This window comes from Agelaius phoeniceus, chromosome 11 (genome assembly GCF_051311805.1).
Source record: "Agelaius phoeniceus isolate bAgePho1 chromosome 11, bAgePho1.hap1, whole genome shotgun sequence".
Classification (NCBI taxonomy): Eukaryota; Metazoa; Chordata; class Aves; order Passeriformes; family Icteridae; genus Agelaius; species Agelaius phoeniceus.
In genome coordinates, this window is record NC_135275.1 from 3,413,485 (window position 1) to 3,439,732 (window position 26,248).

At 55.7% G+C, this 26,248-nt stretch overlaps 1 protein-coding gene across 1 annotated transcript in view; it reads left to right on the forward strand.

The window, feature by feature from the left end:
- Window positions 1-362: 362 nt before the first annotated feature.
- LOC143695043 (uncharacterized) overlaps window positions 363-26,248 on the forward strand; it is a 36,547-nt gene continuing 10,661 nt past the window's right edge. Inside the window, exons 1-3 of the mRNA XM_077184776.1 lie at window positions 363-1,104; window positions 10,562-10,934; window positions 11,063-11,170. Of these exons, the coding sequence (XP_077040891.1) occupies window positions 469-1,104; window positions 10,562-10,934; window positions 11,063-11,170 (1,117 nt within the window). The 5' untranslated portion in view covers window positions 363-468. The remainder of the gene's footprint in view (window positions 1,105-10,561; window positions 10,935-11,062; window positions 11,171-26,248) is intronic.

Genomic DNA, 26,248 nt, shown 5'->3' on the forward strand with positions numbered 1-26,248 from the left:
TTAAAACCCACCCAGCAAGACCATAAAGTCACCTCATCTGCAGAGGTGAGCAGGTCTGAACGAACAGAAGGTCGGCTTTCACGCACATTGGGGTTTTAATTTAGTGGAGGCACGGACTCGGTTCACAAGCCTGACTTGTCAAAGTGGATTGTACGATGTTATTGTGTTGCTTGTGCTAAAGAGAAAGCGGAAGGGAGAAATGAGTTAAGAAATGAGAAACACACTTGGGGCGCAGGCTTGGCAGACCAACGGAGCAGGGTGGCACCCGGCCGCTTTGCCGGAATCCCTTTTCGTGCGGGACAAAGGTGGATGCGGCTCCGCTGCGGGGCGAGCCGGGCGCTCGGCGAGCGGCGCTGGAGCGGCGGCGGCCCCGCCCCGCCCGTCCCGCCCCGCCGCGGGCCGGGGCCGAGCGCTCGGCCGGGCGGGAGCTCAGGATGCTCGGGCAGCGCCGCGGGCCGGGCGGGCGCGATGGAGCCGGCTGAGGGCTGGGACCCCTACGGGCGGCCGGCCCGGCGCACGCAGTGGCTGGTCAGCGCCCTCACCTACCACTACAGGCTGGACCGCGGCGTGGAGAACGAGATCGTCGTGCTGGCCACCGGCCTGGACCAGTACCTGCAGGAGATCTTCCACCACTTGGACTGCGACGGTTCGGGCCGCATCCCCGGCGAGGACTTCCGCACGCTGTGCCAGGTGCTGGGGCTGGAGGAGGCGGCGGAGCCCGAGGAGTGCGCGGGGCTGTGGGACGGGCTCTCGGCCGAGCTCACCTTCCGCCAGTTCCACGCGTGGCTCTGCGGCCACTTCAGCACCCGCGCGGGGCCGCGGCTGCCGCTGGGCCGGGAGAGCGAGCACATCGAGACCCAGATCCGCCTGCGCAGCCCCCGACGCCGCCGCCGCACCGACCCCGCCGGCCGCGGAGCCGCGGGCAGCGCCGAGCGGCGGCCGCCGGGGCCCTGCTCCCGAGAGTGCTGCGAGGAGATCGTGGCGCTGGAGCGGGCCGAGGACCGCATCGCCACGCTGGAGGAGGAGAACGGCAGCCTGCGGGAGCTGGTGGAGGACATGCGCGCCGCCCTGCAGAGCAGCGATGCGCGGTGCCTGGCGCTGCAGGTGAGTCCGGGCCGGCCTCTGCACCGGCCTCCCGGGGGCGGCTCGGCTGCCCCGAGTGCTTCAGGAGAGATGCTGCTCCCGGAGAGTCTGTGTTTGTAACCCCTCCACTGCCAGACTGAGACCGAAGCTGCTCCTTCATCCTTGGCATTAACTTTTTAGCAAACCTTAGTTACAGGGAGGCCTTAATGAGACATGTATGGCACCGGTCTGCCATTAAATATAGCTGTGATGAGCACTCCTGTTAAAAGTGTCGGGGAGTTCACCTTAACAAACCCACGCGTACAATGCTGCTGCTTCTACTGCATGTGCAGTCAGCATGTGCTGATACCATATGCTGGATGTGCACCAGTGCAGGGTTTTTCCTGAAGTGAGAAAGAACTTTTGGATTGCCACCTGCACAAGCACAAGCAGTGTCTCAGTCAGAAGTGCCTATAGGAAATATTAGAAGGATGTTTTCCTCAGAGTGTGGTCACGAGAGTTCAGAGTTGGAGCCAGTTCTGCAGGCAGGCTGATGAATAGTCTGGGGCTCCTCTGCACAGCCCCATTAATTCCAGGGCTGGATTCTGCTGGTTCTGCCGTACTGGCTCGAGTGACTCACATACACACTTAACAGCAGTTCAATTCCTCTGGCATGAAATAGCTTGGAACAGGCAGAGCAGGGAAGGGCAGCATGGACCCATTGTGCTGGCAGGGCTCACCAGGTGTGATTTGATACTAACACAGCACTCCCAGAACTCTGCTCCACCTGTGACACTTCCACCTGCAGTAGATGACTGTTGTCTTCACAATGTCCAGCAAGGCAGGTCAGAGACACTTTTACCATTTTCATCTAAAAAAGGCAAAGGAAATCAGCAGCAAACACAAAGTCACCACTCAAAGGTCCCAGGAAGTGTTGCCTTCTTGCGAAGGCCACGATGACCTGGTTTCAGAGTCCAGCACGGCGATCTCCTCCTTGGGATCCTTCGGGGCCAATAACGGACCCTAACACCAATTTGGTGGACGGTTAAAGGCGTTTATTGAGGGGTCTCAAGGGTATTTATGGACTAAGGGGTTTCTCTACATCAGACAGAGGTTTGGCTATACTTTCTAGGGTTAGTATGGAGTGGAAAGTTACTGGCATCCATAGGTTAGGGGGGCTACCTGTTTGGCTACATTTTAAGGGTGATCCTTATCTATGGGGAGGGGGGCAGAAGGATTCCTGTAATTTTCCGTCACAGCCCGAAATCTTCCCAACGCCTGTCCCTTACTACTACACTTCCCCCCCCTCTTTCACAAATGAACGAGGTAATCCTATACATAGGCACTGAAATGAGGTAGGAGGTTGAGATCTGACTAGGGAAAAGGGTCTTGGGAAACCTGAGTAAGTTTCTGCCAGACAAGTCTCTCGTGACTGGCAGTGTTCCTTGTTGAATTCACAGTAATTGTTGCTGTCCCACGAACAGGATGCTAGCCCGTTCTAGGCGGGCCTGAACAAATGAGACTAGCTTGTTCAGCAGGCATGGCCCAAAGGTAATAGCTAAAAGCAGCATTGCCAATGGACCTATTAGGGTAGAAATTAGGGTGGTTAGCCATGGTGATTGATTGAAGCAGGATTCGAACCAGCCCTGTTGAGCTTCCTTGTCTTTCTGTCTCTGAGCCAGTCTGTTTCGGAGTTCTGCCATGGAGTCTCTAACGACTCCTGTGTGATCAGCGTAGAAACAGCATTCCTCTTTCAAGGCAGCACACAGGCCCCCTTGCTGCATGAACAGGAGATCCAGTCCTCGCCTGTTCTGCAGGACCACTTCTGAGAGCGAAGAGACTGACTTTTCTAGAAAGGAAATGGATTTCTCGATCCTCTGCAGGTCCTCATCGATGGTCATCTGCAGCTGGGACAGTCCTTGGTGTTGAGTTGCTAGGGCTGAGACACCTGTTGCCGTTCCAGCCGCTCCTAGGCCAAGCAGCATTGCGATAGTTATACCTGTTAATATTTCTCTCTTGTGGAGCCGGCTGTTTTCTTCGAAAAGGTGGTACACCTCTTCGTCTGAGTGGTACAGGACTCTAGGGATGATCAGAACTTGAACACAAAAGTCGTTAGAGTTATCGAATTTGGCAAGAGACACGCAGGGACTCACTCCAGATCTCTGGCAAACCCACATCCCAGATGCGGATGGGACTACCCACTTATTATTTTTCCTGTCGGGCTCAACTACTTCGGTGCAGACGTCGCCTTTCCGCTTAGCTAGGGTTGCATTGCCGAAGCATCTGCCCTGACCTGTGACTTGACTCAGGGTAATTCCTTTGCGGGGTGTGTCCCATCTGCACTGGCGAGGGGCATCGGCTGTGGAATAGCTGAAGGGGGTATCTAAAGCGACTCCTTCATAAAAGGGGGGTTTAACATTGTAGCAAAGCCAGCAGGAGTCGGTTAGGTTAGGATTAGATTCATTCAGGGATAGAAAGGTAGCTTCTAACATGCGAAGGATTGGGTCCGAGCCTGACCTGGCTGAGCAGCCTATCTGGAAGGCTTCCTCATCGCCAGTCGGGACGTCGGTGACCCTTGTGGGCAAAGCTTTGGGGTAGGTCATGTTTCTCCCTTTCTGTGTGCTTTTGATCACTTTGTTGGGCCCAGCTGCTCTGGGTGCTGACGGTGGGAGTCTGGTAATTTGCACATTCGCCCACTTTCCTGACCCTTGAAGGACTACTGTCCATGCTTTGCCCACGGCCCAGCTGGGGTGATTCGGCTGCAAAACTGTCATGTTATAGTGAGTGCATTTCCGGAATTTGGGGACTTTATGTTGGTTTCGGTAGAAACTTCCCTGAAGGAAGACGGGTGTTTTGCAGCCCTGCGGGTGCCCAGGTGAATTGTAGGAATCTGTCGGGCTCTTGTGGGTCCCACCCAGGTCCTGATGGCCTGGCGTCTGTAACTATTGTTTCACAGCCCCAGTGCCCACAGTGTCCCCACCCTGGGCGATTGCAATAACTTTTTCCTGGGTTTGAGGCTGGGCACCAGTAGGATAGGTACATGTGTGAGGCGTGTGAAGAATGGGGGTCTACCTTTGGTTGTTCTGGAAACAGGTCGGTGACGTGAAGCACGAAGGACGGGGCGTTTGGCGTGGTGATGTCTCTGAGCATCTTGTCTCCAGCAAGATGTTGCATGACCCACCTGAAGGGCTGATGGGGGTAGTAGTCTGGGCTGGCTTGCCCTCTGGCGACAAGCCCCAACAGCATAATCACGCAGAAACACCGTTGTTGCTTGGGTCTCACCCGTGCGGGTCTCTCGGGCGCTGTCCAGCAGCTTGGTGGACTGTCACTTTCCTCCGGAAGGGGAATGTACGCATCCCGGGGACGACCCATAAGCATGTCCTATAAATAGAAACTCACAATTCTCATCAGCCCTGTCTTGCCCACTGTGAAGGTCGGGCTTGATCGACCTAAGTGGACACCACCTAATTTTGCCGTCCTTTTTGACAGCTGCGTACCCTCGTCCCGTGAGCATCAACCTCCAGCCCTGTTCCCATTCGCCTAGCTCATTTCTAATTACAACCTGCGGGCCTTCCTCCAGCGCTCTGGTGGCCCAGTGTTTTTGGACGGGGCTGTTTGTTTCATCCCCCCTAGGAAATTGATTCAGTGCTAGCAAAGCGGTTGCTAGTATGTGTGCCTGATCTCCCGGGGGAATAGAATTGGCAAAGCCCTCAGCTTTTGCCAACACCTCCAGCCTGGTTTTCAGGGTCTGATTCGCCCACTCGAATCAGACCCTGGTACTGTGCCTGGTACTGTTATATGGGATACCCTGTACTAATGTGATGCCCCATTTGGAGGCGAATTCTTGCACGGGTTTGGAGGTGAAGTTGGAACCGTTGTCAGTCTTGATTTGTTTGGGGATGCCAAGCCACGCCATGGCCGTCAGCCAGTGCTGAATTGTGGCTTTAGAGTTAGTTTTGGGGTGCTGTGTGGCCACGATCATTCCGCTGAAAGTGTCCACCGTCATGGCAAGCCATGCTCGGGGCTTCAGCAGTTGACACAAGGTGAAGTCCGACTGCCAGATTTGTGAAGGCTTGAGACCTCTCGGGTTAATTCCACTGGTCCACAGGGGTGACTTCTGGCAGTGAGGACAGGTGGCCACCACATGTCTTGCGTCCGCTGTTGAAATCCCGCATCTCTTCGCCAGGGCCTTGGCCCCAATATGGAGTGATTCATGCAGCTGACGAGCTTCCTGCCTTTTGCTGCGGCGTCCGCCTTGTCGTTGCCTGTCTGGAAGTAACCTTTGATTGGGTCGTGGCTGTTGGCATGAATGATGGATACGGTGCCCTGTCGTGAGGAGAGCGCTTCTTCCAGCATTAGGGCTGCTGTAGATGTTGACACACCTGGTCCTGCCATGGCTAGGCAAAGCCTTGCCACGAATATAGAGTCCGTTACTATATTGAGGTGCTCATCTTTGAAAAGTCCACACGCTAAGACCACTGCTGCTGCTTCCAGTTGCTGCACTGACAATGTGGGGTCACATGCTTTGATGCAATGCCATTGCTCTCCTGCCTGCCACACTGCCGTTGCAGTAGAAGTCGTGGAGGAAGCGTCCGTGAAGACCGTTGGTCCTGGTTGCGGTCGGTCCTTGACCTTTGGCGGTATGTCTATGTCGAAGATGGTCAGCAGCCGAGTCCAGGGTGGTTTTGCAGAGTAGGAGATTTCTCCTCCGAAGCCGGTGAGAGCAAGGGCTAGGTGCTCTGAAATTGCGGGTGACTCCGCAGACGGTTGCTTGCGAAAGGGAAGGTGTATTCTTGTCGGCTCAGTTCCTAGGTGTCTCAAGGCGAGTTTCCTGCCTTTCCTGATGAGGTTAGCGACGCATTCGATTCCTGGGGAGAATGCACGAGCAGGTCTCCCGAGGACCACCCATTGGATCGGCCGGGACTTTTCGGAAGGCCCTTGTGCCAGTGCCCCCACTCCGCCCTTTGGCGTGAAGTGGACGTATAAGTCCAGGGGCATGGCCGGGTTCCACCTGGCCAGCGTGCTAGTGGACATCTGCTGATCGATGAAATCGAGGGAGCTCGCTGCTTGCGGTGTCAGCTCCTTGGGTTCCCAGGGGTGTTGTCCCTTCAGGAGGTCATATAAAGGGTCCATGACCTCGGGGGGGATCAGGACGACGTTGCGGACCCACTGCAGCGATCCCACCAGGCATTGCACATCATGAAGTGTCCTGATATCCCGGTTGATCCTTACCTTGGGAGGAGTCACGTAGGAGCTTGTGATTCCCACTCCCAGGAAGGTCACGCAGGGCCCTCTCTTGACCTTTGCGCTTGCAATCTCGAAGCCGTTGGCCCGGAGGGTTTCTGTGATTGTAGACACCAGGTGATCTACCTGGCTCGTCGATGGTGCAGCGACTAGGATGTCGTCCATGTATTGGATGATGGTTGCGGCAGGGTAGGAATGTCGGACTGGCATCAGTGCTCTGTCCACGGTGACCTGGCAGATAACAGGACTGTCCATTAGGCCCTGTGGAAGCACCCTCCATTGGAAACGGAGGTTAGGCCGATTACCGTTTGGAAACGCAACGGAAAAGGCAAAGCGTTCTCTGTCGTCCGGATGCAGGGGTATCGAGAAGAAACAGTCTTTGATGTCCAGTACTGCGCATGGCTGTCCTTCGGGGATAGCTGAATTCATGGGTAGCAGTGTCTGGACTGGACCCATGGGTCGAATCGTCTTATTCACTTCTCTCAGGTCGTGGACGAGATGATAACCCTCTCCGGACCTTTTGGGGATTACAAACACAGGGGTGTTCCACGGACTGGTGGAGGGTTCTATGTGACCCTTTTGCAGTTCACAGTTGACCAGTTCCAGCAAAGCTGCCACTCGAGGCTCTGACAAAGGCCACTGCTCCCTCTAAATAGGATCTGACGATTTCCAAGTCAATTTGATCGGCAGCTGAGGGTGTACAGCAGTGGCCCTTATGATAAATTTGTAATCTTGACTCCTAGCATAGCAAGGATGTCCCTTCCTATTAGTGGCGGAGAGTTTTGCAAAATGTAGGGGTAAATCGCTACTGTCTGTTCTGGTCCCTTGTTTGTGTGAAGTGTTATAGCCGCCAGCTGGGTGCTTTTCCACGCCCGGGTTTGTCCCCCCACCCCGTTCACTGGAGGGACTTCCTTAAACTGCCAATGCCTGGGCCAATGCGACTGGGGGAGAATCGTGCAGTCTGATCCCGTGTCTACCCAAAACTGAAGTCCTACAATGTGGGGGTCCTGACTGCCATAGAGGCGGCATGTCCCCCACACCCTCAGGGGTTCCTTCCCTATTTTCATGGCCAGGGCCACCCAGGGGTCCCGGTCTGGGGTGTTCCCTGCTGGTCCTGTAGCGCTTGCGTGGCTTGTGATGGTGGTGGGTGTGAGGGTACGGTTGGTGGTACTGCATAGCTCTGCCATTGTATCGCTGGCGGGGGTGCGATACTGACTGCCTCCTGTGGGAGCCTAGGGTATGAAGATCCCCTGCCCCACTGTGGGTTGGCATAGATGGGCCGTCTTGCATCCATAGCGGGAGGGGGCTGAATATGGCCCGCACGCCCCCCCCCTCCCGTTTCCCCGGGGCCGGGATCTACAGTCCCTAACGAGGTGACCTCTCTTCCCACAGTTCCAGCAGACCCCTCTGGGGCGCTGCTGGGGCAGGGGTGTTGCGTGGGGAAGCTGCGCTGGCTGGGGGCAGTTTGCCGCGACATGACCTGACTGACCACATTGGACGCAGGCCATCACACTGGTTAGGGTGTGTACGGTTGCCTGAAATGGGGTCAGCTGCTCTTCCCTCACAACATGCTTAATCATGTCAGCCAGGCTGGCCCCGGCCGGTAGGGAACGCAATATATCTTTGGTTACGGTGTTACATTGTTGCCGGAGGCAGTCGGTTATCACCGGGCCTTTTGCGACAGCGGGTAAATTAGAAGAGTCCACCGCAGCCTGAAGGCGGTCGACAAATTGTGTAAAGCCTTCACTCTCCCCCTGTTTGATGGTCGACCATGGTGTCGGTCTGTCCACCACCCTGGATGCGGCGCGTATAGCTTCTCTGGCCGCCCGGGAAGTCGCCCTGACTTCCTCGATCCGAAGCTGCGCAGCTTGTTGCTGGGGTGCGGCTACTTCGTCGTGCTTCCCCAACAACCTAGATAAACTCGACCCGTGGAGTGGCTGCCCTTCCCCCGCTGTCTGAGCGAGCATGGTTGCACATTGGTCCGTCCATTCCTGTTTAAATATTATCAAACCCGCCCCATCAAAAAGCATACGGCTTATTTGCACTATATCGAAAGGGAGTAAATCATCATTGCTAAAAAGACCATCCACGAGAGTGGAAACCACCCCTGAGTTAATTCCTTTTTCTGAGATAGCTTTTACTATTGTCTGAACGTCTTTGGAATTAACGGGAGTATACGTTCTTTGCTGGTTCCCCTGGGGTCCTGTAATTCTCACCGGGAAGGCATGCACCGATGCTGCGGGTGCCCATTCTGCGCATTCGATTTTGATTTTACCCCAGTCGGTGCCTTCGTATTGGGGCTGGTTCCCGACTGTGTTAAAAGTTTTATTTGGTTTCGTCTGAAACCGCATTGATTCTGTTTTCTCTGCTTCTGAGTCGCTGCTGGACTCGGTCGGCTCCGCAGAGCGGTCTGGGAAGGTGTGGTTCTCTTCAGAGTCGGAAGTCAACTGCCAATGAACTTCCGGTCTCCCCTGCCGTTTTGTTCAGCTACGGCCCCGCTCCTCCCCTCGGCGGCGGTGCCGCTCCCGCCCCCTGGGCTCGCCCTGCCTCCCGCAGGGAGGGATCTCTCCCATATATGGTGGCGGCAGTGGGCGCGGCTCCCGAGCGAGTGCCCGCCCTCTGTCGCCCCCCCACGCATGCGTGTCTGCTGGGTTCGGGTTCTTCCCGCCGCGGGCCGACGGGCTCCACCCCTCTTCCCGGCCACCCGCACCATATTCGAACGGGAAAGGTGGTGGATCCCCTCCGCCACCCGCCCGTGCGCTTGCCTTCTCGATATTTCGGGCTTCTGCCGCCAGTCCCTCCCAAAAGGACTGCGCGAGTCCCTCCGCTTCTTGCGCTAAGTCGGCTAGCGGCGGGGAAGGGATAGGCGAGGGGCCCGCGGGCATTCCAGGGGGTTCCAGGGGGGGTTTGGGCCGCGGCGGGTCCCCTGAAAGGGTCAGGGGGTCCCCCGGGGGCTCCAGGGGCTCTGGGCTCGGGGGGGGATGGGATGCGCCCGGCCCCCCCGTCTCCCCGCTTTCAATCGGGTCGCCACCAGGGGAGTTTCGCGTTATCGCCCCCTCCCCCAGCTGTGGCGTGATTAACAGACAGGAACGCGCAGCGTTCCACGTCTCCCGTTCTTCTAATGCTTTGCGTAGGGCTGATTCTGCCTTCCCCCACGCTTTCAGGCTTTTGCTGCTGCCTGTGGCTTTTGTGTCCTCTGCTAACGCGACAGTGCATTTCTGCCACAGCTCAGAGTGCAATATATCTGTGGGTTGATCAATGACCCCAAGGTCGAGGAGTCTCGTTAAAGCGAGATTAAAGTTCCTGAGTTCACATTTGATTCCCCATTGCATATGTATCAAACTTACGACCTTCGCTATTGCTTCCATACGAATCGCGGGTCCCGGGGCGTCCCCCTGCTTCGTTACAGTCGTTCCGGCGCTGTGAATGCTGTCCCCTGGCCAGGAGTACCCCCGTTGCCTGGACTTGCATCGTCCCGGGTTTCGGCACCACTATGTTGCCTTCTTGTGAAGGCCGCGATGACCTGGTTTCAGAGTCCAGCACGGCGATCTCCTCCTTGGGATCCTTCGGGGCCAATAACGGACCCTAACACCAATTTGGTGGACGGTTAAAGGCGTTTATTGAGGGGTCTCAAGGGTATTTATGGACTAAGGGGTTTCTCTACGTCAGACAGGGGTTTGGCTATACTTTCTAGGGTTAGTATGGAGTGGAAAGTTACTGGCATCCATAGGTTAGGGGGGCTACCTGTTTGGCTACATTCTAAGGGTGATCCTTATCTATGGGGAGGGGGGCAGAAGGATTCCTGTAATTTTCCGTCACAGCCCCAAATCTTCCGAACGCCTGTCCCTTACTACTACAAGGAAGAATGAAGATGACTAAGAGGAAAGCTCCAGAACACCCCCAGCTGCTCCCTGCTCTCTTCCCCTGAATACAACTTCATTGGAAATATCTTTTTCAGCACACTGCCTGACTCCTGAGTACAGACCCATAGTAATGACATGAAAGCTACACAGAAACTTGTGCAATAACATGAGAAGGGTGTAGTTTGAAAATTAAATGCATAGCTAGGTATTAAAAACAACTTTCCAGAGATTGTTTCCTTCTCTCTGTATTTGGCAAAGGTCAAGTAGCTTTAGTTGCTGATCAACTCTATGGGATTGAAAAAAAACCAAACCAACAAAGCACAATCCAACCACTTTCAGTCTTCATTAAAACCCATCAATTTCTCCCTGCTTTGTGCTCCTGGTCATTACAGGTGGGACTGCGGAAGAGCCATGCCAGCCATACAGGAGAAGGACCCTGCTTCATAGGGAGGAAGAGACCATTAACACAGAAGCACTCCCAGACCAAGTGCCTCCAAGATGTCCTGGAGGAAATGGAGCTCATGCGGAGCTCCAGGGATGGGCAGATTGAAGAAGCCATCAGGTTCAGCCAGGAGCTGGAGAAGGAGCTGAAGAGCTCTCAGGAAGCTCTGGTGTGCCTGGAAGATTGCAACTGTAACCTGAAGAGGGAGCAGGCAGAGATGAAGAGGAAGGTGGAAGAGGCCAGACACGCTGTCCTGAACAGTCGTGGAAAAGTGAGGGAGCTGGAAGTGAGAGCTAAGGAGGTGCCACATCTGCAGATACTGAGTGGGAGGCAGAGCCGAGGGAGTGCCTTGGAGGGAACCAATCACCCAGGTGCCCTCACTACCACTCAGGCCTGAAGGAGAATCTTCAGCAGTGTTACAGGAGCTGTTCTGTCCTGCCTTTCTTTGCAGATGAACCTGTTGATGAAGATAATCCTGTTGATGAAGATGATCCTGTTGATGAAGATGATCTGGATTCCCAACCCATACCCATTAGTGGGTATCTAGGAGATGGTGAGGGTAGGTCAAGGCCTTTCCCCTGGGAGAGCTGCCAGCTCAGAGCCCAAAACTCGGCCAGGGGGGCATGGCTGCAGGTGCCAGGACAGAGCCATGCGCGTGTGTGCCCTCGGCCTGCGTGATCCCCTCACGGCTCCCGCGGCTCAGTGGCGCCCGTGCAGCTGAGCAGAGATGGCAGAAGCTTCTGTGGCTGTTGAGTTACAGGAGTGTCTGCAGGCAGGACTTTCCCAGGCCCTTTGGTGGATGTTGCACGCAAGCCCAGCTCCCATGGCAGGGGTGAGTAGTGTGTCCCTGCTGACCCCACAGGCTGAGCCCTGCTCTTGTGGCATCCATTCATGGGAAATGGAAATATTTCTCTTAAGGTCCCCTGAGAAGGAAGAAGAAACCTGGAGGAGCTAGTAAGTTCCTGAAGGAATCCCAACATCTGGAACAAAAACGGAGTGATGTGGACAGCCAGCGTGGTGGGTGCATTTCCCTCAGCCTTGTCCTGGGGCTCAGCAGCCGGGGCCTTTGGCTGCACATCTGGACACGCCGTGCCCGGCACAGCGGGAAGGGATCCATGGCAGCCTGGCTGCCCCGCTGCTGCTTCCACGCCCTGCAGGGCTGTTTCCCAGCCTGGCCTGGCTGCAGCTTCTGCCCAGCCTCTGCAGGAAGGCATTGGGCATCAGCTCACAGGCAGCCCAAACTGCACCACAGGCCATGCACACCCTGAGATCCCCTGCAATTTCCCAGTCTCCAGGCTGATCAGTAAGGGCGGGTGTTTTGATGAAAGTGGGCCCTGGCCTACCCAGCAAGTTTGTGTCTTTGTCAAGCATTGCCTCCTGAAGCTGCCACCTTCCCATTGGGGAACAGCCCCACCTGATCCAGCTGTGCCTCCTCCTTTCTCCAGAAGTGGATGTAGAGGCTACAGTGAAGGAAGCATTTCCCAGAGGAAGCAGGGGCTCATTGGCAGCCTCTGCTGCAGGAAGCGAGGCGATGCCAGGCCCAGTGCCAGGAGGTAATTGCTGTGCCTCTGGGCCTGAGCCCTGCTGAGGCTTGAGCTGCCCTCTCTGTTGCTTGGCACTGCGGGCACAGCCCGGACAAGACGGGCACAGCCCAGAGGAATTATCCCGAGCAGGCTCAGGGCACTCGGGTACTGAGCTGTCCTGCTGGGCTCCCTCTGTGGGAGACATGTCCCGAAACCTGGGAGCGGCTGCACGGGGTGCCCATGGTGGGGAAAGGGCAGAGGGGGAGAGCAAGGCTCCAGTGGATCCTGAGAGGCCTTGGCTATGTCCTCTTCTGTTGGGAGAGCAAATCCAGAAGAAAAAGGTATAGAGAGAGAGAGGATGACAGGAAGGGAGGAAGAGAGGGCAGGACGAAGGGAGGGATGATTGTGGCACTGCCTGCTGCATTTTTCCCCTAGTGCTTTAGAAAGAGTTGCAGCTCTGGCAGGGAGAGAGCCCCAGTGCAACCTGGGCTGGTTCAGGCACCTCTCCGGGGTTGTTGTACAGGACCTACAAAGAGAATGGGGGGACCAGGAGCCAGCCCAGAGCTCCCCAGGCCCCTGTGCAGCTTTGGCCTTGTCCATTGACATCTGGCTCCCCTGGCCTTACCCGACCCCCTTCAATGCCCAGTTCCCAGAGGTACAGGGGGACTCCAGCACACCATGGAACTGGGTCTGATATGTGCTCCCTTCTAGATTGGGATCGCAAATTGCATTTTCTGGATGCCATGCTGGATGATGGCTTGAAAGTCTTGGAGAATGCTGGAGGCAAGTTCTCCTTGTGCCTTTCCTAACAGTGTCAATATCCTAGCATTGCTGCAGGTGCCAGGACAGAGCCATGCACGTGTGTGCCCTCGCTCTGCGCGATGCCCTCAATGCTCCTGCGGCTCAGTGGCGCCCGTGCAGATAGGCAGAGATGACAGAAGCTTCTGTGGCTGTTGTGTTACAGGAGTGTCTGCAGGGAGGACTTTCCCAGGCCCGTTGTTGGATGTTGCATACAGGCCCAGCTCCCATCACAGGGGTGAGTAGTGTGTCCCTGCTGACTCCACAGGCTGAGCCCTGCTTTTGTGGCTCCATTCATGGGAAATGGAACCATGTTGCTCTAAGTTCCTCCAATGGGAAAGAACAAAGCTACAGGAAACAAGAAACCCCATGAGCCATGCAAAATCATGCAGCAAATACTGAAGGAAATGCCTCAGGCAGGACAAGGTGGGTGCATTTCCCTCAGCCTTGTCCTGGGGCTCAGCAGCCAGCGGCTTTGGCTGCACATCTGGACACACCCTGCAGGACTGTTTCCCAGCCTGGCCTGGCTGCAGCTTCTCCCAGCTGCAAGAAAAAGTACTTTTTTTTTAATATGTTGTTTTGTAGGTTTGCTGGTTCTTTGTGGGTTTTTTATCTGTCTTTGAAAGCAGCCCCTCGAATGTTAATGCACACAAAAAGTTGTTTCTTAAGGACTGGAATTGCAAAAAACCTGCCAACTTTGTCATGCAAGCCAGAGACAGCTCCCCTTGTTCTGCAGCTGGAAGGCTTGGAAATGCGTTCCAGAAACTCATGATAGGACAGTCTAATTAGCACAATTTAATGTCATTGTAGTATGTGGTATAAGATAATTCATGCTTATATAAAATATACATTTTAAAAAAGTTGTGAATAAAATTGTGTCTGTAACAAAAATGTTTAAAGCCTAAAACCACAGAGAGTTAAGGTATAGACTGCTACACAAAGTTGCGAAACTCCAGATGGCAGCAAGGGAAGAGAGCCTACTTAGCAAGCGAAAGGATGTTGCTAGTATGGAGATGAGCCATTCCCTGGACTATCCAGAAAACACCAAAAAGCGATGAATACTTGGTAAGTATCTTCAAACATGATAGCAATCCAGGTACCCCTAACCCAGCATCAGCATTCATCACTTCCCAGAAAAAGCATTGACCAGCCCTGCACAGAAAAAGGAGACTGCATGCATATGTGAAGCAAGGGAAAGGATAGAGGAACCTCTGCCTCAGGTGGAAAAAACTGTATAAAACCTGCCCAACAGAGATGACATTCGTGAATGGAGGGGATCCCATGCGATAGAGGTTGGATCAGGGTTCACCCATCACCAATACCGGGCTTGACGCTGTCCCTTTGATTGTGGCTGAGACCATATTTCAGTCCCGAAAATAAAAAATTACATTATTATTATTGATTTGGCCTTTTCATTTATTACCGATACCATCATGAAGTGCAAGATGTAAGTTATCCAATAAAATAATCCGAGTATTTAAATGCCAAGCAGCGGGAAAGGGCTGTGCATTGGAATGACAGGAAACAGACACAGAGGCATGATGGACAAGTTTCCCAGCCCAAGCAGACCAGAAGCACTGGGAGCACAAAGGGACACAGCCAGGAGGCCCAGCAGCTCCTTGCTGAGGGCCCATTTCATGCAAGAGCCAGCCCCGTTGAGTGGGAGAGGGCGCGGCCTCAGTTGCAGCCCCGGGTGCCTCCTGTGGGCCAGGGCACGGCCCTGGCTGTAAATGTCTTGGGCTGCAGCACAGGGCCAGGGTGGAGCTCAGCAGCCTCATCAGAGCCCAGGGCCGCGGCCCTTCCCTGCCGGGGCCGAGCCTGGCCCAGCCCGGCCCGGCCTGAGCAGCCCAGCCTGGCCCCAGGGGATGGGCTCCGCCCGCCCACTGTGCCCACAGACCAGGCCCAAGGCTTTGCAAGAGGCTTTCTGCCAGCTTTGCAAAACCTCCACCGAGTGACCCTTTGCTGTGCTGACAAGAGTAAAACACCCCCTCAAATGTAACCCCGCTGCACAGCTCATGAGGGATCCCTGCACACCTTAGGAGAGGCCAGTAATACTCCTTGTGTTTCATGAGGGATCCCTGCACCCCTCAGCAGGGACCCCAAAATATCCCTGTGTGTCTCATGAGCTCCAGGCCCAGATGATTCCAGGGAAGGGAATGTGCCCTCAGCCCAGGGACGCTCAACATGGGCTCCCCCAGCCCTCGGGGCCCCGCCGCTGCTCACAGCAGCCCCTGCCTGGCTCCTGCCTGCCCACACCGTGGCCATCCACAGCTGCTCCTGGCCATGGAGCTCAGCCTGTGCTGCTGCTGGGTGGGCTTTGCTGCTGCTACCACCCAGACACATCTGTTGACGACTCCAGTTCTTTATTGAAAAATAAAATATGGGCCAAGTTCTGCCCTGGCACAGACAGGGGCTGCCCAGCTTCACTCCTGGCCTGGGAACAGGACCAGGGGGCTCAGGGGCAGAGGGTCTCGTTTAGGAGGGGTGGGTTTTGGGAAGGCCTCGTAACGGTGCTGCAGCCACGGCAGGGCAGATAGGGGCAGACGTGGACAGCTGGAATAACTCGTAGGGAGCACTTTGTCTGAGTTTTTAGGCTCCTCTTCTGAAGCTGCAGAGGTGCTCCTGTGGAGAGAGGAGGTGGCTGAGGCCCCAGCTGCCAGTGGCACACAGGAAGCCTCGTGCACAGCAGGGCCCAGAGCTGGCAAGGCTCCCCAGCACGGCTGGAGCTGCTGGCGCAGCTTGGCCCAGCTGCACAGCTGTCCCTCAAGGCCCCAGCCAGCAGGGGATGGCTCTGGGCAGGCTCCCTGGCCAGGAGCGGGCCCCAGAGCGCCTCTGCCTTCCAAGGGCAATCTCGTCCCTGCTCTTTCTCCTCCCCACCTTGCTGTGCCTCTGCCCTGTGCCCCTGGCGCTGCTCTGGGCCAGGCAGCCTCAGTGGGAGCCAGCACTGGCTGCAGCCCCAGCGGGCCCCCCAGAACAAGGCCCAGCAATTAAGAGGCCAATGAAAGCACTGGGCAGCAGCAGAACCCTTAGCAGAGTTCTTTGGACAACCATGGACTGACCACAAATCCACAGCAGACTCACTGGGAATGTTCCCTGCCTATGAGCAGCCTTTAAAGGAAGCTGTTTCAGGTAGAGAATCACAAAACACTCACCATTTTCTCTTCCAGCAATACCAGATTCCTGCACAGCAAATCACCACGCAAAGTGCTGCACCAGCCACAATGGCCATCAACTTAATCAAACAAGCTCTTTCCCAGCAGAAAACTCTTCTCCAGATGTTATCAGTACGTGTTGAGGTGCCAGCTGCATCTGTGGGAGCAATGGGGAGCGTGAGCCCGTGCTGTGCTGCACTGCTGAGCTGGCAGCACGGTGGATACGGCCAGGACGTTCTCGCTTCCTCTTTCCCCCTGAGCTGGGGCCTGCAGGCACCTTGCTGCCCCTTGGCACAGGACTGCTCAGTACCCGAAGCCCTGAGCCTGCATGCCAGAATTCCTCTGGGCTGTGCCCTTCTGCTCCAGGCAATACTTGACAAAGACATGGAAAAGGACAAGGAAAATGCCCTGGGTTTGGACCAGCTCCAGGGCCCTCCCTCCTGCAAACAGCTGCCTCTCTGCATCTACCCAGAGACCGGGAAATCCCAGGGGATCTGAGGCCCGTGGTGCAGTTTGGGCTGCCTGTCAGCTGCTGCCCAATGCCTTCCTGCAGAGGCTGGGGAGAAGCTGCAGCCAGGCCAGGCTGGGAAACAGCCCTGCAGGGCATGGAAGCAGCAGCGGGGCAGCCAGGCTGCCATGGATCCCTTCCCGCTGTGCCAGGCATGGCGTGTCCAGATGTGCAGCCAAAGCCCCCGGCTGCTGAGCCCCAGGACAAGGCTGAGGGAAATGCACCCACCACGCTGGCTGTCCACATCACTCCGTTTTTGTTCCAGATGTTGGGATTTCTTCAGGGACTTACTAGCTCTTCCAGGTTTCTCCTTCTTTCTCAGGGGACCTTAAGAGAAATATTTCCATTTCCCATGAATGGATGCCACAAGAGCAGGGCTCAGCCTGTGGGGTCAGCAGGGACACACTACTCACCCCTGCCATGGGAGCTGGGCTTGCGTGCAACATCCACCAAAGGGCCTGGGAAAGTCCTGCCTGCAGACACTCCTGTAACTCAACAGCCACAGAAGCTTCTGCCATCTCTGCTCAGCTGCACAGGCACCACTGAGCCGCAGGAGCAGTGAGGGGATCGCACAGGGCAAGGGCACACACGTGCATGGCTCTGTCCTGGCACCTGCAGCCATGCCCCCCTGGCCGAGTTTTGGGCTCTGAGCTGGCAGCTCTCCCAGGGGAAAGGCCTTGACCTACCCTCACCATCTCCGAGATACACACTAATGGGTATGGGTTGGGAATCCAGATCATCTTCATCAACAGGATCATCTTCATCAACAGGATTATCTTCATCAACAGGATTATCTGCAAAGAAAGGCAGGACAGAACAGCTCCTGTGACACTGCTGAAGATTCTCCTTCAGGCCTGAGTGGTAGTGAGGGCACCTGGGTGATTGGTTCCCTCCAAGGCACTCCCTCGGCTCTGCCTTCCACTCAGGAGCAGAGCCAGGGCGACCTTGTGCCTGCAGTGGCCCCACACTGGGAGGGAAGGAGCCCCTTGCGGGGCAATCAGGGCAGAAAGGACTCCCTGGAGCTGCCAGCAGCTCCAAACCCAGCCCCAGGCAGGGCCAGGGCTTGGCAGTGGCAGCAGGAGTAGCTCAGGCTCCCTGGGGCTGGCAAAGGAGCTGAGAAAGGCTCAGCCCCGGGGCACAGCCCTGGGCCCAGCCCCTTCCCTCTCTGCTCTTCTCCGTGGCTGCACAGAGCACACGGAAGGACACACTGCCATTGCACACGGGAGGAGGATGGATTCCTCCCACTGATGGGCACAAGAGCAGAAATTTGGAGGCCAGGATTTCCAGAATCCATCAAACTTCAGACGATCTTAAGGGAAATGATGCAGTAATATTACTTGGACAGTGATTACCCTGTTAGGAAAGGGTTGCTGATAGCCTACCTTCACCAAGCTCCAATGTCCTTAAGCCCTGCTTTACCAGCCTTTCCAAATGATGCAAGTCACGATCCCAGTCTAGAAAGGAGAAGAGATGGGAACGGTTCCATGCTGCGCTGGGATCCCCTTCTATAGGGAACCCAGCACTGAGAGGGGTTCAGGTAATGCTGTGTGCCAGGAGTGCCAAGCAGCAGAGAGGGCAGCCCAAGCCTCAGCAGGGCTCAGGCCCAGAGGCACAGCAATTACCTCCTGGCACTGGGCCTGGCATCGCCTCCCTTCCTGCAGCAGAGGCTGCCAATGAGACCCTGCTTCCCCTGGGAAACTGAGGCTTCAGCACAGCCTGTCCTTCCATCTCTGCAGAAAGGAAAAGGGACAGCTGGATCAGGTGGGGCTGTTCCCAATGAGAAGGTAGCATCTTCAGGAGGCAATACTTGTCATAGTAATGGATAAGATGCAGCACAAAGATCAGGTTATTGGGGCTGCTCAAGGGCCTTCCCCCCTCCAAATAGCTGCCCCTCCAGATGTGCTAAGAGACCGGGAAATTGCAGGAGATCTCAGGCCCATGGTGCTGTTGGGGCTCTCTGTCAGCTGAAGCCCAATGCCTTCCTGCAGAGGCTGGGCAGAAGCTGCAGCCAGGCCAGGCTGGGAAACAGCCCTGCAGGGCGTGGAAGCCGCAGCGGGGCAGTGAGGCTGCCATGGATCCCTTCCTGCTGTGCCGGGCACGGCGTGTCCAGATGTGCAGCCAAAGCCCCCGGCTGCTGAGCACCAGGACAAGGCTGAGGGAATGCACCCACCATGGTGTCTCTCCAGGTCACTCAGCATCTTGTCCATGGGTTTGGATGCCTCTAGAGACTTACTGTCTCCCCCAGGCTTGTTCCTCCCTCTTGGAGGACCTTAAGAGAAGTGTTTGCATGTCAGAAGAGTGGATCCCACAGAAGCAGGGCTCAGCCTGTGGGGTCAGCAAGGACACACTACTCACCACTGCGATGGGAGCTGGGCTTGTGAGCAGCAACCAGGAAAGGAGCCTGAAAAGGCCTCCCTGCAGACACACCTGTAACCCAACAGCCACAGAAGCTTCTGTCACCTGGTTCCTGCCAGGTTGTCAATGATTATTCTCTGAGGGCAACATTGACAACATACCTACAGGAGGCTTATGGGACTGCAAATCTTCATGGATCCATGCTGCTGGAGAAACCTTCCAAGCAAGATCATCTAGAGGGAAGCAAACACTCAAACCCATTTCCATGGGATCCCCTTCTGCCTATGGGAACTGGGCCCTGCAAGGGGGTCGGGTAAGGCCATGGGAGCCAGATGTCAATGGACAAGGCCAAAGCTGCACAGGGGCCTGGGGAGCTCTGGGCTGGCTCCTGGTCACTCTCCACCCTCTTTGCAGGCCCTGTGACACATCCCTGGAAAGGAAACAGGGACTGCCCAGGGCCCAAGGGGGCTCTCTCCCTCCCCCAGAGGAAACTCTCCCTAAAGGCCTGGGGAAAACCATCCCCAGCGCTTCCCGGGGAGCAGGGAGCGCTGTCCCGGCAAAGGGGAGCCAGGCTGCCGGCTCACCTGCTCGCCGCGCTTGCAGCGGAGCAGCCTGGGCAGCCCTGGCAGGCAGGGCCACGGCCAGGAGGAGCAGGAGGAAGAGGCGCAGAGCAAGGGCCATGGTGCCTTGCCCTCTGCCAGTCCCGCAGCTCTTGCTGCCACCGCTGTCCTGCCACCACTGTCCCAATGCCAGCACCACTGCTGCCACCACCGCTGCTGCCGCAACAGTTGTGCTCAAGGACTGACTGCTCACTCCTCGTGCTGCTGTGCAACCACGGGGCTCTGGCACTTCTGTGACCTCAGAGCCTGCTGTGACCTCACGGCTGGGGCAGGATTTTTTGGAATGGATCTCAAGAGGTGCCCTTCCAGCGAGGAGAGGATGTCCCTCCCTGTACCTCTTTGCAATCTTGGTATTTTTTATTCACAAGAAGTGAATTATACGATATTGGACAAGTGAGACTTTTCGTGGTAATACATAGAACAGCAATGTCAAGTTAAAAATTCAACTCACATTGGTGATTCCCACTATTGCAGGCAGCAGCTGCCCTGCCACGCTGACATCGAGTCCCTGCTGTGCACTATGCTGCCCCTTGGTCCATTTTTAAAAAGTGAAGACCTTGATTCCCAAACTTACAAAAATAATGCAACACAGGACATCAGGATAGCTGCAGGCTTTAGGGGACACCCAAACCCACTGCACATCATATGGGTGTCCTCAGCCACCCTAAAATCCCCCTGTGTGCCTCACAAGAGACCCCCCCAAGCCCTGCTCAATTTACAGATGCCCCTGCACACCTTTGGGCATCCATTAAATTCCTTGCACAACTTCTTGGTGTCCCCAGTCCCCTGCACAGCACAGAGGTTACCCAAGGCCCCTGCATGCCTTTAGAGGGATGCAAACATAACATTCAGGGAGCAGCAACAGTGCTGAGCCATCTTCTGTGTGTGTGAGTTCACCATGTGTCCCTGGGTGAACAGATGAGGCCTGGGGGGAAAACCCCACTCTGCTCATAAGAGATCCTGGGCTGCCACAGGCCCAGTCTCTGTCAGGCTCTGAGCTCATCCCTCAGGCTATGAAGGAATTCCTTCAGAGCCCAGCCTCTTTCCATTGCTCTCAAGGCAAGCACCTACTGATGGCTTCCCTCTTTTCCCGGGCATGACACTGGAGGAGCTCCAGGCCCAGATGACCCCAGGGAAGGAAATGTGCCCTCAGCCCAGGCACGCTCAGCATGGGCTCCCCCAGCCCTCAGGGCCCCGCCGCTGCTCACAGCAGCCCCTGCCTGGCCCCTGCCTGCCCACACCGTGGCCATCCACGGCTGCTCCTGGCCATGGAGCTCAGCCTGTGCTGCTGCTGGGTGGGCTTTGCTGCTGCTACCACCCGGACACTGGGCTGACAGCTCCATCTCTTTATTGCAACACAAGAGCTGATTCGGGAAGTGCTGCAGTGCCGATTTCTTCAGCCCGACTGGCTGCCAACACCAACACCCAGAGTGGGCCGCCCCCAGCAAACTGTCAGCTCTGGGCTTTGGCTGTAGGGCACAGCTGCTTGACAGCACGGGTGGACTGCCTTGGGGGTAGGGACAAGGAACAGGGGACATATTCTGTAGGTTTAGTCCCTGCAGAGTCAGCGACACAAAGACACTGAATTAAAGGCATACACCGATTCCTAAACTGAAGAGGTCCCTGGGGAGGATACAATTTTTAGCCAATTGGGACAAACTGAGGGTGGAACACAAGGCGGGGAATACAATGTTTAAACCAATAGAGGATTACAGGGGAGGAGGTCAACTTAAACCAATAGGGTTTCAAAGGATACCCAATGGATAGGGAAGTTTCTAGAGAAAGGGGCAGGTGTGGGGAGGGATTGACATTCAATGGGAGGCGGAACAGGGAACAAATGGGCAGGTCTTTGGGGAGATGGACAACTAGGGCAAAACCAACAATGCAGGGGGGATAGGAGCAACCCATTTCTAATAAAATATAGTATAACAATACCAAATAAGGGGGAGTTATCAAACTGACTATTAGGACCAAAATACAGTCAAAAACAGGCAACGCAACCGGGAAGCTCGCAGTCAGGGCTCTTTTGAGCACTTCCAAATCCTTTCCTGGCATCAGTAGAAGGCCAAACTTGCCCTTATCACACAAGCAAACAGAGTGTTCCCCAACAGCAACCCATTCTGAGCTCCTCTGAAAAATGCGTATTTTATGATTGGCTTTTTGCAAATATAGTTGCCACAGGACACCAAAATCTCTCACAGAGAAAGAATTTATTGCTGACCTATCAGAAGAAACTAACTTCTTCCTGCCTCGCTCAGCCCTCACGAAGCCGGTTAGGATTAAGAGGGAGAAGTTGACGATGTCCAGAGAGAATCCTGAGTTTGAACGGAATTTTTGCATCATAAATGAGATGGATCAATATGCAACTGGTTATTGTTTTTAAGGGTTAATCCTCCATTAACGTGTTTCCTTTTTCGGGCTCATGCTGCCCAGAAAATAGGTACCCAGATGACCATAACTCTTTCTTTCTACTGTCTCCTATTGTCCTAATCCAAATTGTCCAAAATTTTTATCACTCTAATGATATTGCTATTTTTATAACTATTGTATTACTATTAAGCTTTTGAAATATAAAAAAATGTGATTGCCATTTTTCACACCCCTTCTGGGAATCAGGAACACGTGCTGTGGGGCCAGCTGCACCTGTGTGAGCAATGGGCAGTGTGAGCCCGTGCTGTGCTGCACTGCTGAGCTGGCAGCACGGTGCGTGCGGGCAGGACGTTCTCCCTTTCCCCCAGAGCTGGGGCCTGCAGGCACCTTGCCGCCCCTGGGCACAGGCTGTGCCACCCAACAAAGCCCAGCAGGCCAGGAGGGGAGCCCGGGGGCAGCACCGCTGCTTGGGCAGTCACTGCTTGGAGGGACACGGGCCAAACCCATCCCTGAGCAGCCACTGCCAGCCCTGGCCCTCCCTGCCCCATGACAGCTCCCCCAGCCCCAGGGGACAGAGTCAGGCCCTGCCAGGACCCAGTGCAGCCCCTGCCCAGTCGGGAGCCAAGGCTGGCTCTGGCCCTGGGCTCGCGGCAGGGCTCCCGCTCGGGGCTGCTCCTGTGCCTTGGGCCTCTGGGCACTCAGGGCCGGCTCCGGAGCAGCTGCAGCGGGAGGGACGTTGGTGCACGAGTCCCCTTTCCCCGGGGCTGTGAACCAGCTCCAGAGGCCTCCAAGCCTCCAGAGGCGCCTCCAGCTTTGTCTGCTGTCCTGGCACCTGCAGCCATGCCCCCCTGGCCCAGCTTTGGGCTCTGAGGTGGCAGCTCTCAAAGGGGGAAAGGCCTTGACCTATCCTCACCATCTCCCAGAGGCTCAGTCCTGGACATGTGTTGGGAAGCCAGATCACCTTCAGCAACAGGTTCAGCTGCAAAGAAAGGCAGGACAGAACAGCTCCTGTGGCACTGCAGGAGATCCTGAGGCTGCAGGCAAGGCTCAGCCCCGGGGCACAGCCCTGGGCCTGGCCCCTGCCCTCTCTGCTCCTCTCCATGGCTGCACAGAGCGCACGGATGGAGACACTGCCATTGCACACGGGAGGAGGATGGACAGCTACATGCTCCTTCCTCGACTGACAGCAATCCTGTGGGATCCCTCAGGGCTCCAGAAGGCAGCTGGACATATTTTCCTGAATCCGTCAACCTTGAGATGGTCTTAAGCGAAAGGGCAAAGGTATGAGCTCTTGCCACCTGATCTCTGCAAATTCTGTCAGGAAAGGTACATTGAGAACTTGCCTTCAGCATTTCCCAAGAGATTCGAGCCATAATCCAGCAGGGCTTCCACATAATCCATATCCTGCTCCCAGTCTAGAAATTAACACAGATAAGCCCCATTTCCATGGTGTGCTGGGATCCCTTTCTGCCTCAGGGAACTGGCCACTGCAATGGGGTCAGATAAGTCCATGGGATCCAGATGTGAATGGACAAGGCCATAGTGCACAGGGGACTGGGGAGCTCTGGGCTGGTTCCTGGTCACTCTCCACCCTCTTTGCAGGCCCTTTGTAACATCCCTGGTGTGGTGGCTGGAGCAGCCAAGGGCCCGTTTTGGTTCTCTCAGTTGTACAAAGGAAACCCTCCTTTCATCCCTGGGGAAACCTGCAGCAGGCAGTGCTGCAAATATTCCACGCAAACTCCCTCCCTCCACTCCTCCCAACCTCTGTGCCTCCTTCTTCTGGGACACTTCCACCAGCCCACGGGGACATAGCCAGGCGCTCCCAGGACTCACTGGAGCCTTGTTCTCCCCCTCTGCCCTTTCCCCACCATGGGCACCCCGTGCAGCCGCTCCCAGGTTTCGGGACGTGTCTCCCACAGAGGGAGCCCAGCAGGACAGCTCAGTACCCGAGTGCCCTGAGCCTGCTCGGGATAATTCCTCTGGGCTGTGCCCGTCTTGTCCGGGCTGTGCCCGCAGCGCCAAGCAGCAGAGAGGGCAGCTCAAGCCTCAGCAGGGCTCAGGCCCAGAGGCACAGCAATTACCTCCTGGCACGGGGCCTGGCATCGCCTCCCTTCCTGCAGCAGAGGCTGACAATGAGCCACTGCTTCCACTGGGAAATAGTTCCTTCAGTGCAGCCTCTTCATCTGCTTCTGGAGAAAGGAGGAGGCACAGCTGGATCAGGTGGGACTGTTCCACAATGGGAAGGTGGCATCTTCAGCACCCAGAACTTGTGAAAGAAATGGTTTAGTATCAGGAAATCATACAAAATTTCTGGAGAGGCCAGGGCACACTTTCATCAAAACACCCACCCTTACTGATCAGCCTGGAGACTGGGAAATTGCAGGGCATCTCATGCCCTTGGTGCAGTTTGGGCTGCCTGTGAGCTGATGCCCAATGCCTTCCTGCAGAGGCTGGGCAGAAGCTGCAGCCAGGCCAGGCTGGGAAACAGCCCTGCAGGGCGTGGAAGCAGCAGCGGGGCAGCCAGGCTGCCATGGATCCCTTCCCATTGTGCCGGGCACGGCGTGTCCAGATGTGCAGCCAAAGCCCCCGGCTGCTGAGCCCCAGGACAAGGCTGAGGGAATGCACCTTGTCCTGCCTGAAGCATTTTCTTCAGTATTTGCTGCATGATTTTGCATGGCTCATGGGGTTTCTTGTGTCCTGTAGCTTTGTTCTTTCCCATTGGAGGACCTTAGAGCAACATAGTTCCATTTCCCATGAATGGATGCCACAAGAGCAGGGCTCAGCCTGTGGGGTCAGCAGGGACACACTACTCACCCCTGTGATGGGAGCTGGGCTTGTGTGCAGCAACCAGGAAAGGAGCTGGAGAAGTCCTCTCTGGAGACACTCCTGTAACTCAACAGCCACAGAAGCTTCTGTCATCTCTGCTCAGCTGCACGGGCATCACTGAGCCGCAGGAGTGGTGAGGGCATCGTGCAGAGAGGGGGAGAACTCCCATGGGCCCTGGGCCCGGCCCTGTTTTCTCTCCAGGGGCAGGGAAGGAGGGTGAAGAGTGACCAGGAGCCAGCCCAGAGCTCCCCAGGCACCTGTGCAGCTTTGGCCTTGTCCATTCACATCTGGCTCTCATGGCCTTACCCGACTCCCCTGCAGGGCCCAGTTTCCAAAGGCAGAGGGGGATCCCAGCACACCATGGAAATGGGCTTGGATGTTTGCTCCCCTCTAAATGAGCATGCTAGGAAGGTTTCTCCAGCAGCTTGGCTCCATGAGGACTTCCAGCCTCTTAAGCCTCCTGCAGGTATGTTGTCAATGTTCCCCTCAGAGAATAATCATTGACAACCTGGCAGGAACCAGGTGACAGAAGCTTCTGTGGCTGTTGGGTTACAGGTGTGTCTGCAGGGAGGCCTTTTCAGGCTCCTTTCCTGGTTGCTGCTCACAAGCCCAGCTCCCATCGCAGTGGTGAGTAGTGTGTCCTTGCTGACCCCACAGGCTGAGCCCTGCTTCTGTGGGATCCATTCCTGGGAAACAGAAATACTTCTGTAGTATATGATAGAGATAATTCATGCTATTAATGTATAAAATATTCTAAGATCCAAACTATGTCTTTGACCCCTTTGGCAGGGAGCAGTGTCTCATTAATATTCATCTAGTTCCCAGAGAACATTTAGATAACATCTGGTTCTTTAATGTAAGAATGGACACTTCCAGAGTTATAATCACCGGCTTCCCTGGGTCGCCAGGACCACCTAAGATTGATTATCACTTTGAAGATTATATCTACCACGATGATTGGCGGGCGCCACCCTGTTACATGTGAATGCCGGCTTCCATGAAGTTCCCTGACAACATCTAGACACCTGGATTGGACTTTGGTCTACCTCTGCACATGTAAAACCCCTGTTCTGCAAGTGAAGAGACACAAAGGAACATTCAGTCATTGGAGCGGTGTGGCCAGTAGAGCACGCCCAGGCTAGGTGACCAGCCCGTCTCCAGCCGATGGGGCGCTTCCCCAACTCGACGCCAGGTACCACGCCTAAGGCAATAAACTGCCTTGTGGACGTTGGCTGCTGAAACTCCAACACGCAGGAGAAAGAAGAGGCATCTCTCAGTCTCTAGGTGCAATCGGGTTTATTAGGCCCCAGAGGGACCAAACATCCCCAACGAGTCCCGAGGCTGAGAGCCCCAAGGAGGCGAAAACCTCGGTTTATAAGGAAAGTGGGAGGGGAGGGTGCTAACAAATCAGGAGCGAGAAGGGAAGGATACATTGAAGATTGACATAATGACAAAACCAATCATACATAACTAAGGGAGGGGCCC